Below are 16,589 nucleotides of genomic sequence, written 5' to 3' on the forward strand. Positions count from 1 at the left end.
ATGCAGTTGTAAATGAAAGTGATTTCTGAGTTTCATTTCTGGATTACTCATTTCAAGGGTTTAGAACTATAATTTCTGGATAGCGTTTTATATCCTGCTGCCTTGCTGAACTTGTTTATTAGTTTTAATAGTTTTTTAGTGATTCCTTAGGATTTTTTCTACATATAATCGTATCATTTGCAAATGGAAATAGTTTTACTTCTTTCCAATCTGGATGCCATTTATCTATTTGTTTGTTTAGCTTTAAATTCAATTTAGTTAACATACAGTGTAATCTTGGCTTCAGGAGTAGAACCCAGTGCTCATCCCAAAGAATGCCCTCCTTAATGCCCACCATCCATGAGATGGGATCTTTAGCCCATCCTCCTCCCCCATCTCCCCTCCAGCAACCCTGTTTGGTCTCTGTATTTAAGAGTCTTTTAGGGTTTGCCTCCTCTGTTTTTATCTTATTTTTCCCTCCTTTCCCCTATGTTCATCTGTTGAGTTTCTCAAATTCCACATGAGTGAAATCATAAATCTGGCTTTCTGATTTCACGCAGCATAATACCCTCTAGTTGCCATTTGCAACAATGTTTATCCACATTGTTGCAAATGGCAAGACTTCATTCTTTTTCACTGCTGAGTAATATTCCATTGTGTTTATGTATGTGTATGCTTGTGTGTGTGTATCCATTCAACAGTCAATGGACATTTGGGCTGTTTCCGTGATTTGGTTATTATTGATAGTGCTGGTATAAACATTGGGGGTGCCCCTTTCAATCAGTACTTTTTTAGTGTTTGTTTTTGAGACAGAGACTGAGTGTGAGCGGGGGAGGGGCAGAGAGACAGGGAGACAGAATCTGAAGCAGGCTCCAGCCTCTGAGCTGTCACACAGAGCCTGATGTGGGGCTCAAACCCACAAACCAGATCATGACCTGAGCTGAAGTCAGACGCTTAACCAACTGAGACACCCAGGTGCTCCAAATCAGCATTTTTGTATCCTTTAGATAAAGTCCCGGTAGTGCAATTGCTGGGTCACAGGGTGGTTCTATTTTTAATTTCCCGAGGAACCTCCATACTGTTTTTCAGAGTGGCTGCACCACTTTGCATTCCCACCAACAGAGCCTAGACGGTTCCCCTTTCTCCACATCCTCGCCAACATCTGTTGTTTCCTGAGTTGTTAATTTCAGCCATTCTGACAGGTGTGAGGTGGTACCTCATTGTGATTTTGATTTATATTTCCCTGATGATGAGTGACGTTGAGCATTTTTCATGTGTCTGTTAGCCATCTGGATGTCTTCTCTGGAAAAGTGTTTATTCATATCTTCTGCCCATTTCTTGACTGGATAATTTTTTGGGGGGTGTTGAGTTTGGTAAGTTCTTCATAGATTTTGGGACACTAACCCTTTATCCAATATGTCACTTGCCAAGGATGCCTTTCATTTATTTTTTCCTGTCATAGCTAGAACCCCCAGTTGAATAGAAATAGAAATTGCTGAGTTGTACGTATTTTTAGACATAAGGGTACTGCACACTTAGACCAGAGTGTAACACATAGTATATACTGAATTGCAGAGTATATGGTGAATAGAAATGCTAAGAGCAGACATCCTGTCTTCCTCCTAATTTCAAAGAGGAAGCATCCAGTCTTTTACCATTAAGTATGATTTTAGCTGTGGATACTTGCAGGTACCCTCTCTTGGGTTGAGAAAGTTCTCTTCCATTATCAGGTTTTTTTGGTTTTGTTTTTTGGGGGGGTTAAATCATGAAAGGATGTTAAGGTTTTGCCAGTTGTCTTTTTCTTTTTTTCCCAGATTTATTTTTAAGTCATCTCTACACCCAACATGAGGCTCAAACTTACAACCATGAGGTGGAGAATCCCATGCGCCACCACCTGAGCCACCCAGGGACACCACCAGATGCCTTTTCTATTGATGTGATCACATGTCTTGTCTTGTGACTGACAGGGTGTATTACATTAACATACTTTCAGATGTTAATTTAACCCAGCATTCCCGGGATAAATCCCATTTACTTGTGCGTGGTGTGTAATTCTATGCTGCACGATTTAGTTTGCTAATATTTTGTCAAGGATTAAACGCATCCATATTTGTAAGAGATACTGGCCTGTAGGCTTTTGTGTGTGTGTGTGTGTGTGTGTGTGTGTGTGTGTGTGTGTGTGGCATCTTTGTCTGGTTTTGGTATCAAGGTAAAACTGCCCTCATAGAATGAGTTGGAAAGTGTTCTTTCTTCTGTTTTTTGAAAGAGTTTCTAAAGAACTGGTATTAATGTTTGCTGGAATTCACCAGTGAAGCCATTTGAGCCTGGGCTTCTCTCTGTGGGTTCTTTTTTGATTACTAAGTCAATCTCTTTACTTGTTCTTTCATTTCGAATTCTAGTAATTTAAGTCTCTTTTCTTCTTTGTCAATCTAGTTAAAAGTTTGCCAATTTTGTTGATCTTTCAAAAAACCAGCTTTTAGTTTCACTGATTATCGTTTTTGTATTTTGTTAATTTGTGCTTTAATCTTATGTCTTCCTGTTTACTTTAGGGTTTGTTCTTTTTCCCATGTCATAGGTAGCAGTTAAGCTTTCTAATTTAAGATCTTTCTTCTTTTTTATAATAGGCATTAACACTTATAAATTTCCCTCTAAGCACTGCTATAGCTGCATCCTGTAAGTTCTGGTATATCATGTCTTCATTTGCATTCACTTCACTGTATTTTTCTAATTTCCCTTTTGAGTTCTTCTTTGATCCACTGGTGATTTAGAAGTTCTCTAATTTCCACAAATTCGTGAGCCCTCCACACTTCTGTGTTACTAATTTCTAGTTTCATTCCATTGTGGTGAGAGAACATTCTCTGTATTATTTTCATCCTTTTGAGAAAGCTACTGAGGTTTATCACCTAGCATGTGGTCTTATCCTGGAGAATGTTCCATGTACATTTGAGAAGAAGGTAATATTCTGCTTCTGTTGGGTAAAGTGTTCACCATTAGAAATAAAGGTCAAAAGATGTATACTCCATACTCTTCTTTGTAGTAAATATTGAAGATAATGATTCACAAAGGAAGAGAGTGCACATGCTACATGCAGGATGCAAGAGATGACGGGTGAAGACGAAGTCTCAGGAGGATGGCGAGAAGAACAAAAGGTCTAAGAAGGGGCTCCCCATGGAATAAATAAATAAATAATTTACGTCTTTGAGCACATGGAAAATGTTAGCCATAAGCATGTTGCAGAGATGGCGAAAATATGAACAGATAAACATTAAAAAAAACCCAGGCAAATGAAAAACAAGGCAAATTATTTACACCACGACAAAACTCTTATAAGAAAAGAAGGAAGCGACAAACCACTTGGTATAGGAGTGAATTCTTCCACAGTCAAAAGGTAAATTGATTCTATTGATTACCAATATCTGATTCATACGTATTCTGAAAATTATGGGGAAAGATACACGGAAAGATGTGGGAATGGTATGGGTTAAGCTAAGTTCTTATGTACAAAGGTAGATAGAAAGCTACTCATGGCTAGATTTGTCAACAGATCAATAGATCATGCCCAAAATGAGTAAATCAGGAAACACTGTAAATTCTTATCTGAAATACACTGGTACATCCAAGTAGAAACATTTGGACTACAGTTGACCCTTGAACAATGCAGCGGTTAGGGACACCAACCCTGTGCAGTCAACTCTGCACTTTTTATAAGTTGATTCCCCCTAAACTTAATTACTAATAGCCTACTGTTTACCAGAAACCTTAATGGCAATATAAACAGCTGATTAACATACCTTTTGTATGTTATATGTATTATATACTGTATTCTTTTAATAAAGTAAGCTAGAGAAAAGATGTTATTAAGAAAATCATAAGGAAGAGAAAATACATTCACAGAACTACGCTATAAAAAAAAATCTGCATGTAAGTGGACTGGCACAGTTCAAATCTGTGTTGTTCAAGGGTGCACTGTATTTTTTTGTTTTTATTCACTTTATTTATTTTTTTGATCATGATACGTGTACTCTTTAATCACCCTTCTGTATTTCCCCCATCCCTCTCAGTTTTTTTCTACAGTTAAGAGTCTGTTTGGGGTGCCTGGGTGGCTCAGTCAGTTGAGCGTCTGACTCCAACTCATGATCTCGCGGTTTGTGAGTTCGAGCCCCACGTCGGGCTCTGTGCTGACAGCTCGGAGCCTGGAGCCTGCTTCAGATTCTGTGTCTCCCTCTTTCTCTGCCCCTCTCAGAGCTCATGCTCTTTTTCTTTCTCTCAACAATAAACAAACGTTAAAAAAAACAAAAAAAAGGGTGTTTCTTGGCTTGTCTCTTTTTTTTCCACCTTTGTTTTGTTTCTGAAGTTCCACATGAGTGGGATCATATGGTATTTGCCCTTCTCTGACTTATTTTGCGAAGCATTGTATTTTCTGGCTCTATCCATGTTGTTGCAAACGGCAAGATTTCATTCTTTTTTTATGGCTGAATGATATTCCACTGTACATGTATATGCTACCTCTTATCCATTCATCAATTGGTGGACACTTGGGCTGCTTCCGTACTTTGACTATTGTAAATCATGCTGCTATAAACATGGGGGTAAATGTATCCCTTTGAATTAGTGTTCTTGTATTTTTGGGGTAAATACCTAACAGCGCAATTCCTAGGTCACAGGGTAGTTGTTCTATTTTTAATTATTTGAGGAGCCTCCATACTGTCTCCCAGAGTGGCTGCACCAATTTGCATTCCCACCAGCCAAGCAAGAGGGTTCTTTAGTCTCTACATCCCCACTAATGCTTATTGTCTCCTGTGTTTTTGATTTTAGCCATTCTGACAGATGTAAAGCGACAACTCACTGTGGTTTTGATTTGCATTTCCTTGATAATGAGTGATGTTGAGCATCTTTCCATGTGTTTGCCTGCCATCTGTATGTCTTCTTTAGAGAAATGTCTGTTCATGTCTTCTGCTCATTTTGAAAACTGGACTATTTGTTTTTAGATGTTGAGTTCTGTAGTTCTTTATGTATTTTGGATACCAAAGAGGGCCAACTGTATTTTGAATGGTTACAAGATTAGAGGTTGGGAGGACTGTGGCAATGAGAGTCGGTTTCTTATTCTAAGTTTGAAAACTATACTCCTATTAACTGGATAAAATTTTAAATCATTTAAAAGAGAAGATTAAAAAAACAAGTCTTCATATCACCAAGTAAATAAATCAATACTAACTGGTAACGTCCAGAAATATTAATTCCCTTTGTTGGCAATCCAAAATGACTGACTTGTTTTTCTAATTTACCTTCTAAATCTTACGTTAAAACATACCTTCCGAACATCAGAACTTTTGGGTTCTGTTGTCCAAGTGATGACCCGCGACACTGCCAGGCGAGTTTCACTGGAATTTATAAAATCTCCTGGATCCATCTGCTTGGCCAGAGTTTCTATGTATTTAAGGATAGCAACCTTCACCTGCAGAGGTAAGCAAATGAGAGAGGACAACCAGACGGTCACTGAGGGATACTGACTACACTTCAAAAGCAATCAGGCGATTATTTTTCCAACCAATACGAAACGAAACGTCAATAACAAAAAAGAAATTACATAACCACCTACATACCTGAGGCACAAATACATGGAAATGTGGATTTTTGTTTTCACATATAGCAGAACTTTTAAATCCCAGGTGTTTCATTCCCTGTGTCTGAAATGCTGAAGACTCTCTTGACAAGATTATACCCTTCTCCTTGAGTCGGCCTTCAGAGCTTACAGCTGACTCTTGTCTACATTTCCCTGGGAGCCAGTCTTTATAAATTAAGTGTAATTTGGCTTTTGGGGAAATGAACCAAAGTATTCTGGAAATAAGGTATCATAAACCAAGTAAGTAATCAAGGTGGGCAATACAGGTTTTTCTGCCAAACATACAGTAACGTTCACCCCATGAGATCCAGAACCACCTTTCAAGAGAAGTGTCACAAAGAAGTTTTACACAAGGACCGCTGGAGCAAAGACAACATCTCTTTGTAATTCCTGAGGTTTGGGTGCCTGGTACAGGTGGGGGTGTGGCCAAATGCAGGCTTCAAAATCAGGTGGGGCAGAGCGTACATGCTTCTTTGTAGGCTCAGCCTTTGTCATCCTTAGTGAGCCGCTGTTCAATTACCGCCGTTCTCTCGGGGATGCGAGGGCAGAAGCACCGGCTGAGAAAAACTTCGAGACGTCACATCTTCTAACACCCTAGCGGTTCTAGACAAGGACTCTGAAAGACTCTGCTAGTGCGGTTTAGAAGTGGCAGCTGGCAAACCGCACAGCTGGATAGATCAGGTGTTACGTAGAGCAACATACTAAACACCCACTTGCTGACTTAGATAAAGGAAGGCGTGTATGATTAAAACAGCAACATTGAAAAAATACTGCCAAAGACGAAGATAATCAGGTTTTCAATGTTCTGTCTCCCCTTGTTATTGATCTTAAGATGTTACTTGTCTCCCTAAACCCAAATAAGGTCTTCGGGAGGTACTGTGCCAAGTTTTATGTAAAGGAAGCAAAGTGTTAATATAAGGTTCTGACTCTTGCACATTTTCCCCCTTTGGCTTCCAGTTTAAAAAAGGGGGGGGGGATCAGATTACATTCTTCATTTCAAAATGATTAAAGTTTTAAAACGTTTTAAATATGTTTATTCATTTTTGAGAGAGAGAGAGAGAGCACGTGCAAGTGTGAACAGGGGAGGGGCAGAAAGAGAGGCGGTGGGGGCGGGGGGGGGGGGGGGCGGATAGAGGATCTGAAGCGGGCTCTGAGCCGACAGCAGTGAGCCTGATGCAGGGCTCGAACTCACAAACCTCAAGATCGTGACAGGAACTGAAGTCAGATGCTCAACGGACTGAGCCACTCAGGCACGCCTCAAAATGAATACATTTTAAGAAGTAACTATAACTTTTAGATGTATTGAGAAAAAATTTGAGAGTTAATCCGTCATCTGTCCAGGTAAGATGTACAGTGGAGAGGGAAAGAGGCTTATGATTGATTTTGCAGTAGCAAGCCCGATAAAGTACAGTAGCACTTAATATTCTGGATTCCCAAAGCCGTGTCACCTCTCAGTGTGAATAACTGAACAGCAACTACAGTGAATCAAAGAATGAACATCAATGTCGTCGTTTTCAACTTGCTACCACCAATAACTGAATATATTTATTTGTTCTACGTGAGATTCAACTAGTGCAGTGTCTCAGCAATTTACAGAGACACGTAAGCTTTAAAAGGGCTTCACAGAGTAGGTGCGTTTATAATCCTACTAGGCAAAATAACCACAATACACACATAATAATCAGTTGAAGGTTTAGATTTAAGTAGGATATTTCACGAGTTTATATACACAGTCTGGAATTTTAATAACACAAACATGCATTCAGAGAAGGAAAAATAATCTAGCTGCTCAAGTGTGTTTAACTTTACAACATACCTGTGAAACCCAGAAAAAGATCACCAAAATCATTCTTTTTAATATTACTCAGAATCACTCTGTATTGCTATTTCCCCCTATTCTATTGCTTCTTTTCTGACATTTAACCACGTGACTGTGAGAAATAAATCTTCTCTTTTATCTGAAAGATCCATCATTTTTTATCAATAAAGAATTTTATAGACCTCATACACAAGTTGTTTGTGTATAACCTGTTTTTTCTATAACCTGTTCAGTGTTTTAATCTTAATCTGTCACCCAATTTAAAGTTACTTTTATTTTTGGCCTAAGGTATGGCTCCAATTTAACTTTTCCTTGTTATCTTCAAGTATCAGTTTAGGAGTTTTAGAGTGATTTTCCCCTACAACGTTGCCTGCATACGTGTGTGTATATAATCTATAATACATGTATATATAACATAAGATATAAAAGCCATATAGATAATGGCTTTTACAGATTTAGTCTGTAACTCCAGTACCCACTATGTTTCCCAATAGGAAAGCAAATTTTAATTAGTCTTGTTTCCCACTGTTTTTCTTTAGGCATTTAGCAACTTCATTCTCTCCCCGAACTCCCCTATGACCCTTATTTCTTAAGCTAACGGTTTAGACCTCCCTTTCCGCGGCCCCATGAAAAATCTCTACGTATATTTTCTACAGCACTTGAGTGCCTACTCCCTGGTACCTAAATCATAATCCTTACTACAGTTTATCATGCATTATAATAATGATAAGAAATTGTAAGTTTTATATTCCTAGGAGTGCCTTGCACAATGGCTAGAACAGAGAATGAATTCAAAACATATTTATCAATAATATCAAGTAAATTATTCTCCTGTAGGTCACGTTTTAAAATCAAAACAGATAGAATCCCTTTCATAAAGCAGCTCTGAGAAATTAACATTATGTCGAGTCTAAGTCAACCCTGGTAACAAACATAATTGTGAATTTTAAGGCAAAATCATATTCAGAAACTTAAAGGAAAATTGATCATTGGCAACAATGCTTGTAGAAATATATTTCGTGCAGAAGAGAGCAGAAAAACGTAAGGCTTTTAAATGCACATATGCTTGTTATTTCCCTGACTTTAATCTCATTTAATAAAACTAAGAAAACATCCCTACTAAAGAATTTAGGGGTCTCTTTATTATTTTTTCTTTTATGTTTAAGTCACAAATTGGAATCCACCTCGTTTTCACATAAGTTAACTAGAAAATGTGTGCTAAAAGCAATTGAGAAAGTTAACCCCGACTCTAAATTTTATGCACACATTCGAAATATCACATTGCACAAAGAAGAAAAAAGTTATCGTTTCAGTTAAAGAGAACTGGAGAACAGCAGGGAGATTAAACTTAAAATTTTTTGTTTACTAGAATAAATACATAGGCAAAACTGACAGTTTGCCCAAAATGCCTATTCGAACTTCTACACTTAAAAAAACAACTGGGAAATCACAAACATAAGATGAGAGAGGACTTTATAGAACGAGTCTGCGTTACCAGCTTAGAGTTAGATGGCCATACTTGTGCTGCCTTCTAAATGGAGATCCCCAGGAAGCTTCTCCCAGAGACAGTCTGGCATTTGAGCCACATTTGAAACAAAATCTGTGCATGCTTAAAGTGAGGCTTACAGAGGTTAGTAGTTGAAAACAGATGCACACAAACATTCTCTGAAACACGGCAGCGTTTTTAAAGAGAGTCAAGAAAAGAAATAATGCAGATTAAAACAAAAACAAAAAAACCTTGGAGCTCCAAAAAGAGTGAAGCTGGTCCCGAAGCGCTGGCTTGAGTGTCTGAAAGTTTATAAAACAAAATCCACTGATGGAACAGCTTCTTATTAGACAGAAATATAAACGTCAACATTATTAACAAAACGCTTTAATTCCTTACAATGTCTTCGAAAGACTGCAAATTTTTACCTTCAAGCTTGGTGTTTGGGTCTGATCAACTGTAAATCTCATTAGAATATTGAATTGAAGATCATTTGGAAAAGATTCTCTGAAATAAGGAAAGAACAAAGCAGAACAAAAATTAATCAAGTAAACGTTTAGCAAACTAAACAGAAAACTATGCTTACTACCAAAACATCACGTCACTCAAAGAGCACGCACAAAGCAGTGTCTGTGAGCGGTATACCGTCTATGTCGGGAGGCACACAAGCTGTTCCCAGAACAATCTGAACATCTGAATCTATGCCCAAAGGGGCTTAAAAACCAACACTACAGCAATAACCGTCTATCTTGCTTCAACTGTGCATGTAAACAGAACATTCTGCAAGTTGACATGATCAGAACTGGCTCCCTAGACCTAGTATCTGAATTCTTAGACTCACCTCAACAATCTATCTACACAAGAAAGTAGAAACAGATCACTGGTTCAACATCATCTGAAGAAAGATGCTGAATGTTTAAATGCATAACAAAACATTCTTTTTAAATTTAGGAAATATTTTTTTTTTTTTACATTAGATTGAATAAGATCTTGAACTCTATTTTGAATATCTTAAGTAAGATAAAATACGACCTTGAGTTACTCAACTAATGTTCATGACAGTTTTAGATAAGAAAGGCAGTGTTTGATTTAAGGACCATTGTTGCATTAAATATATCATGTGAACGAGCATGATTAATAATTTTCAAATGAAGCCCATGTAGCATAAATGGACTGAAAGGACTCAGAAATTGAAACAGAGAAACTAAACACTCCTGATTACTACTGAATAAACTGGAAATAGATGAAGAAACTATTACCTTGTAACATCAAGGGCTTTCTGAACTTTTGCCTGAACAGACCCCAGCAAATCAGCACCCATTTTTTTTAAGAGTTGAGTCAGCAGTACAAACAACCAATCTTGAAGATCATCTTTGTGGACTTGTATGAAATCCACTAGAGTCTCCAAGAACATGCTGAATACCTACGGTGGGTAAATGGGGAAGGGGAGAGAAAAAGGAGGAAATATTGACCTCTATGCTTCATTCAAAACCGAAATAGAAAGGGAATACAGGAATCAGAGGCACAGCGATTGGCAGCCAAGCGGAAAAACAATCTCTCTTGCTTTTCATTGGACTCTGTGATACAAGAGTACGTTTGAAATGTTATCCAACTTCTGCCGAAGTTCAACAATTAGCTATTCCATGCAGCATCACTTGGTAAAGAAACTTTGGCCACAATGGCTGGCACACCTAATGATGTCAATGATGCCATAGCTCAATCTGGTTCAACCGAAATCCGCGGTAATCTGAAATTTCGGGCAAGGAACTACCTACTGATAGCCTCACCAGGACTCAGCTCTTTGAAGGAGTGGCACTGAGTTAATCAGAGGGGGACTATGCTGACAGCTACCTTAAAATATAAGAACATCCTGACATATTGGGCTAATTGGAGACTCCTACATTTCTCAATAGGTCAGTTGTCACTCATTTTTTTTGGTATGAGATCTATTATTTATTAAAACCTCCCCAAACATAATTTTAACTGATCTGGAATAAGTAGAACTGTACCTAAAATAAAATAAATTCAGGACACAACTCTACATCTTCATTTTAGTGATTTCTAAAAAAATCCTAGATGGCTATTAGTCTCCATTTCTTTCGATGGGTTTTGTACTGGGTTCCAGTATTTATCTACTAGTTTAAAAAACTTTATAAGATAAAAAAAAAAATTAAGGAAAGGAATGCTAATATTCTTAAGTAATGCATCTCATTAAAATACTTACGAAGAATGACTGACACTAAGGTATATCTCTACAAGAAATTCACCAGAGTGGAGAATTTATTTCCAGGTAAAGAAAAAAACTCTTAGGACAACGTCAGGCATTATATTATGAGACAACTTATAATCACAACAGACCATAAAGACTATAGTTTAAAAAAGTTAATAATCTCAAAACTTTGCTAATTTGGGAATTAAGGAGTTTTGCTCAATATATGTCTTATTATTGACTTCTCGTTATTCAGTTATACACGAACTCCCATTTTTTCTCTTATGTTAGAAAATGAAGGATTTTCCTGACCAGAATTAGAACTAAGGTTTCATATTTGACCCCGAGTTAGAAAGAAATACACCTTAGCTCTGTGCTCAAATGTACTCTAATTATAAGAGCAGGAACTATGACTACTTAAAATTTTCTAACACCGTCCGATCCCCAGGCCGTACAGCGCAAAATCATTAACTTCCACCCACTTCCCCCAAAACCTGGCTTCTCTTAGATATACTGACTCGAGTAGCTGCTGGCTGTCTCCTCAGAGTCTGGCATAAAGTTGAGGAGCCCCACTAAACCCACTCTAGAGAAAATGCATGTATCGAACTTAGTACTCACTCTCACTGGTACCTGGCAGATCGGTCCAGTGCTGTGCCGGAGTCAGTGGGTACTCGCCTAGAAAGCTGACTGCCCAGTGTACAGGGATTTTGTAAGCTGGCTGGTAGCCTGAAATCGGCCACGGTGGGAGCACGCACACCTCAGAAGTTACAGCAGACACTACACATTGGGGCTTCCGGCCCATCCCCTTCCACCTGCTTTGCCAGGCACAGCACTCTAATTCTTTGATTCGCTTTTAATCTTGTTTCAACTCCTGCCTCTTTTCCTGAAGATTCCAACTTTAAGCTTTCACTACAGCAAAGCTAACATTAGAATGCCTAAGTCAACTCTCGTTTTATCTGGTTCTCAGGAAACTGAGAACCAGAAAATTACATGACTTGCCCAAGGCTTCCTTAGTGAATGGTTGGATCGGGACTTAGAGCTAAGTCGCTAGGTTTCCCACTGTGTTCCATCCACTCTATTATGAGATAACTTACCTCATTCACTTTACTGTCACTCGACATAAAATTCTCCACTGACATCCCCTCACCCCCTTTGATTTCCTCTACAGCCACCCTTCTAATAATCGTTTCTACAAGGGAGAACCAATTTTATTCCTCTTTAAGACTAATCTTTCTATTCTGGATTCTTGTTCTCTCCCCTCTACTATCTTTACTCTTTTATTCTCAATCTAAATCCCTTGCTTACAGCTGCAGAAGACAATGTCTCACGAATTTCCCCTTCAGTTTCGCTCCCACCAATCATCTTCTCACCGTGAAATGCAGTAGCTTTTTCACTAGCTTAGTATGCTTGGCCATTCTGGAGCTTCCACTGCTTTCCTCTCATTCTTTCCCGTCTTTCTTTCATTCTACTTGCCAGGCATTGTGCTTCTCCATCCTAAATGTGTGGCGACGAAGAGCTAGTCTTCTTCCTGATTCTCTTTTCATCAAAAGTGTGACCTTAACAGACCCTCTCTGATCTAGCCTACTAGGCCCCATGACCTCTAGAACAGTTCTCTTGAGGCCTTCTCCAAATCTGTCCGTCACACTATCACTTTAGGCACCACGCCTTTCTACCTCAGGTCTGGATTTCTAGAACAAGCCAGGTGAGTACACGTTCTAGGCTTTGTAGGCCATATGGTGTCTGTCACAACTACTCGACTCTGCCACTGTAGCACAGCTGCAGACAGTATGCACATGAGCGTGCACAGCTGTGCTCCATACAACTTTATCTACAGGACGGGCAGCAGGCCAACGCGTGCCTGCTTTCTCACCTGCAGACGGGTACCATTCTGAGAGAAAAAAAACCCTCCACTGTCTACACAACGGTGTGCAGAATAACATCTCAAATGCTTAGACAAGGTTCTAAGTCTCCAAACTGATCTCAGACTATCTGGCAACACACGGTCTACTGTTCCTGAGCACATCTCACCACACTCCTGATTTCCTACCATACTTCCTCTATTTATACACAGCATGTGACTCGCTACAAAGTTTACCACTCACGTCCCAGCCAAAGAGCTTCTCAGACCACTTGAGGATATAGCCACTGATCTCTCCTTCTTGGAAGCTGTTGTGGGACTAGCTCTATGGTGCTATTTAGCTTTTTCTGTATTTATATTATCTTCCCATTTGAAACATAGAACACTCGAGAATGAAGCCTCTGTCTTTGTATAGTTGTGCATTACCAATTAGAACCAAGCTCACAGTTTACCAGAGGCTGAGGACTGAGTAAAACGTTGTTCAATTAACGTGTAGGAAAAGTTCCTTAAAGGATAAGGGTCTTCTATTAAGTGGAAATTTACCCTGTAATTGGTAGCCAGCCCTCTGTTCTCATTGGCAAGGGAAGATGCACAGGATCTTCCCTTCACCCCGGCCAAGGTTAACCTCTTTCTCTCTTCTACACACTTCCTGACATCTCCCACTTCTCGGGACTCAGGGCAGTCCTTCCCAGGAGGCCCTACCATCTCATGCTGCCATAGCCGAAGTTTATGTTCCTGACAAGATCTGAACTGCTATTTTCTTCAAGAAGACTTCTCTGAGTCTCCTGGGGAGAAATTTCTTTTGAGAGAGTACAGATGCACAAAAAAGTAGACATGTTATCTACAGTACTCCACACAGAGAATTCTACTATTGTTTTTCAAAATACATCCTATCAGTGGTACTTACTAAGTGACAACATACACGCCTGTATCTATCTATCGATCTATCGATCGATCTATCTAAAATATATATTGGGAATGTCACATAAAATTTCTTATGTGGCTGCCTTATCACAAAGAGTTCACTGCCAGATGTTGATATCCTCCCATGACCTTATCTAAAATTAAAGAAGAAAATGGAAAGTAGATATGCTAATATTAGGGTTAAAAATTTGATTTCAGAAAAGAAATTTGAGACCCACTGCACCATAAACTGTTTTGTTTGCTTTTATGGAATGACATTTATAGAATATTAGAAAGTATATATGGGGAGATTGGGACTAATTTTTTTAGTAATTGCAAAATTTGGGAATTACTTTTTTGAATAATTCAATGGAACCAACCTTCAGTGGAATCGATTTATAATTCCACGTATCTCACACCTGTAATTTACTAGAAAACGACTAGACCACTGGAGCTATTACAGTTGAGGTGGTCTTTTCTTAATCTCACTTATGTCTTAGGTGTGCCAGTCATCAAATACAGAACAGAAGAACATCATCAAATTAGATCAATTAGTAGATTAAGAAGCACATCTCCAAACAGAATGACAGTTTGCATAACTGCAAATAGCATTTCGTGGATTGCAAAGGGTCCAACACTGCATGAACTCTTCGGGAGAGAAAATAGAGAAAAAGGGTTAATTTCACAGTCATGCAGTAAAGTTAGGTTTCCAACAAATATTGAACCAACTTACTCTCTATTGAGAGTTCCAACACAGGGGACAGCATGCAAAAAGAAAAAAAGAAAAAAAAGAAAAACACACAAATTAGTCGCCATCAATGCAAAGTTCCTGTATGGAAGAAAAACACTTAGAAAATAAAAGTGACAAATGTTTTTCAAAGTTTTGTGATAAACTCAAAGTAGTTTTTAAAACAAGAGTTAAATGAATAGTATGAGAGAAGAGTATGTGATTTTTCCTGTGTTTCTCCCTCACCTCCTTGCAAAAGAAATTTAAAACCAAAAACCAGAAAACCAACTTCTTTTCCAGACCCTAATATCCTTGAGGCTCAACTTCTAGAAAGAATCTAAGACTAACAGCCACCCGCCCCCCGTTTCTGAAGAGTGCCAGCATTTATGTCCAAAGCACAGCATCTAGAGTTTCTCTTTTCCTCTTCAGAAGCAGTATGTTCATAAGTGACTTCTGTGAAGGTTTAAAACAACCACAGCTGACTGGAAATAAAAAGGAACCGTTTATGCCACAACTTTAAATCTTGCCCAGGTAAGATGTCTGTTATGGTGTCCTGATCCTAGGACACCTCTGCTGCCTAGCACACTCTTTAAGAGACCAGATGTGACCTGGGCACTCAAGTGTGTCCATTTTAGTAGCCACAGATTAAACTCCTACCCTAGCTATTCGAGACTCAAAGATAGGACCTCAAGAGGTAGGACTAGACGGACCATAAAATGCCAACTCACAGCATGCACCTTGGTGAAGGCGGCTCTTTTCCAATAGTCTCTTCAGAGACAAATGTCAGAACACGTAAGATAACTTCTAGCATCTGACGCTCCTTACGTTTGAGGGGAAAAAATGAGTCTAGAGCAGTCCAAATAAAAATCTTCCCTGATCTCCTTAATTTTCAAACTTATTTAGTCTTGAAAAACTTACATGAGTGCTTGGCTTTCTAAAGGCTTTACATATATTAACTCATTTAAATATCCTCACAATCTTACGAGGTACTACTGATTATTAGCTATTCATTACTATTAAAACTTGATTTTACAGGTTAGGAAACTAAGGCACAGACTGCCAGTAAGTGCTGAGGCACATCTGCACCTAAGGATCTAGCTCTGCCATCCACACTTATCACCGTGTTGCTCTCTCTGTCTCTGGAAAAATATCAACAGGCTTTAAATCAGACATTTGTAGGGGCACCTGGGTGGCTCAGTCGGTTAAGCGTCCGACTTCGGCTCAGGTCATGATCTCATGGTCCGTGAGTTCGAGCCCCGCGTCGGGCTCTGTGCTGACAGCTCAGAGCCTGGAGCCTGTTTCGGATTCTGTGTCTCCCTCTCTCTCTGACCCTCCCCCATTCATGCTCTGTCTCTCTCTGTCTCAAAAATAAATAAAACGTTAAAAAAAAATTAAAAAAAATAAATCAGACATTTGTAGCTTCTGTTCTAAATTACTGTCATACATACATCATCACTTATTCCCAACTCTAGGTATCTGAAGTAAAAAAAAAAAAAAAAAAAAAAAAAGCATAGCAAGTGACAGGCATATCAACTAACTTCAGCCTGCAAACTCTATTTGCCAATCCTGCCCAGCGTCTACCTCCACGGGATTCAGAGAGTGCTCTTTTCTGGCCCTTCTTTTCTGGGGTGTCTACCTCATTTACCAGAGCTCACCTGATACTTTAGTTGGACTCGGGTGTTTACCGTGAAATATGTAAGAGGGGAGCATTCTGGGGGCTGGAGAAGGAGATCCTATATGAAAGTGGACCGGGCTGCCCACAAACTGTTTCTCTAAGTATCTTGTTTCTGCTGAGGACAGCAGGTAGTCTGGATCGTGTTGGGCGTGAGAACAACTCTCGTTTACCATGGCAGCTGGGTAATACCTAGAAGGTGTGAACACAGGACTGAAGTGTTGATTTCCACCTGAAAAGACATGGGAAAATCCACCTAACCAAGCTCATGGAATGAGATGTCTCCCGAACACTGTGGCCCATTCTGGGGGCA

At 39.1% G+C, this 16,589-nt stretch overlaps 1 protein-coding gene across 14 annotated transcripts in view; it reads right to left on the bottom strand.

Annotated features, from left to right (window-relative positions):
* The window catches only part of CLASP2 (cytoplasmic linker associated protein 2), a 180,412-nt gene that overhangs the window by 33,050 nt on the left and 130,773 nt on the right, over positions 1-16,589 (bottom strand). For 6 of the 14 annotated variants that reach the window (XM_042957091.1, XM_042957087.1, XM_042957083.1 and 3 more), the window contains 3 exons: positions 10,167-10,330; positions 9,336-9,414; positions 5,291-5,434 (listed from right to left, as the gene is read on the bottom strand). In XM_042957091.1, the coding sequence (XP_042813025.1) occupies positions 5,291-5,434; positions 9,336-9,414; positions 10,167-10,330 (387 nt within the window). Of the gene's footprint in view, positions 1-5,290; positions 5,435-9,158; positions 9,210-9,335; positions 9,415-10,166; positions 10,331-14,610; positions 14,614-16,589 lie in introns of all 14 variants that reach the window. The other 8 variants (XM_042957089.1, XM_042957086.1, XM_042957082.1 and 5 more) reach the window with 3 other exon arrangements.

Source organism: Panthera tigris, chromosome C2 (genome assembly GCF_018350195.1).
Source record: "Panthera tigris isolate Pti1 chromosome C2, P.tigris_Pti1_mat1.1, whole genome shotgun sequence".
In the NCBI taxonomy this organism is placed as follows: domain Eukaryota; kingdom Metazoa; phylum Chordata; class Mammalia; order Carnivora; family Felidae; genus Panthera; species Panthera tigris.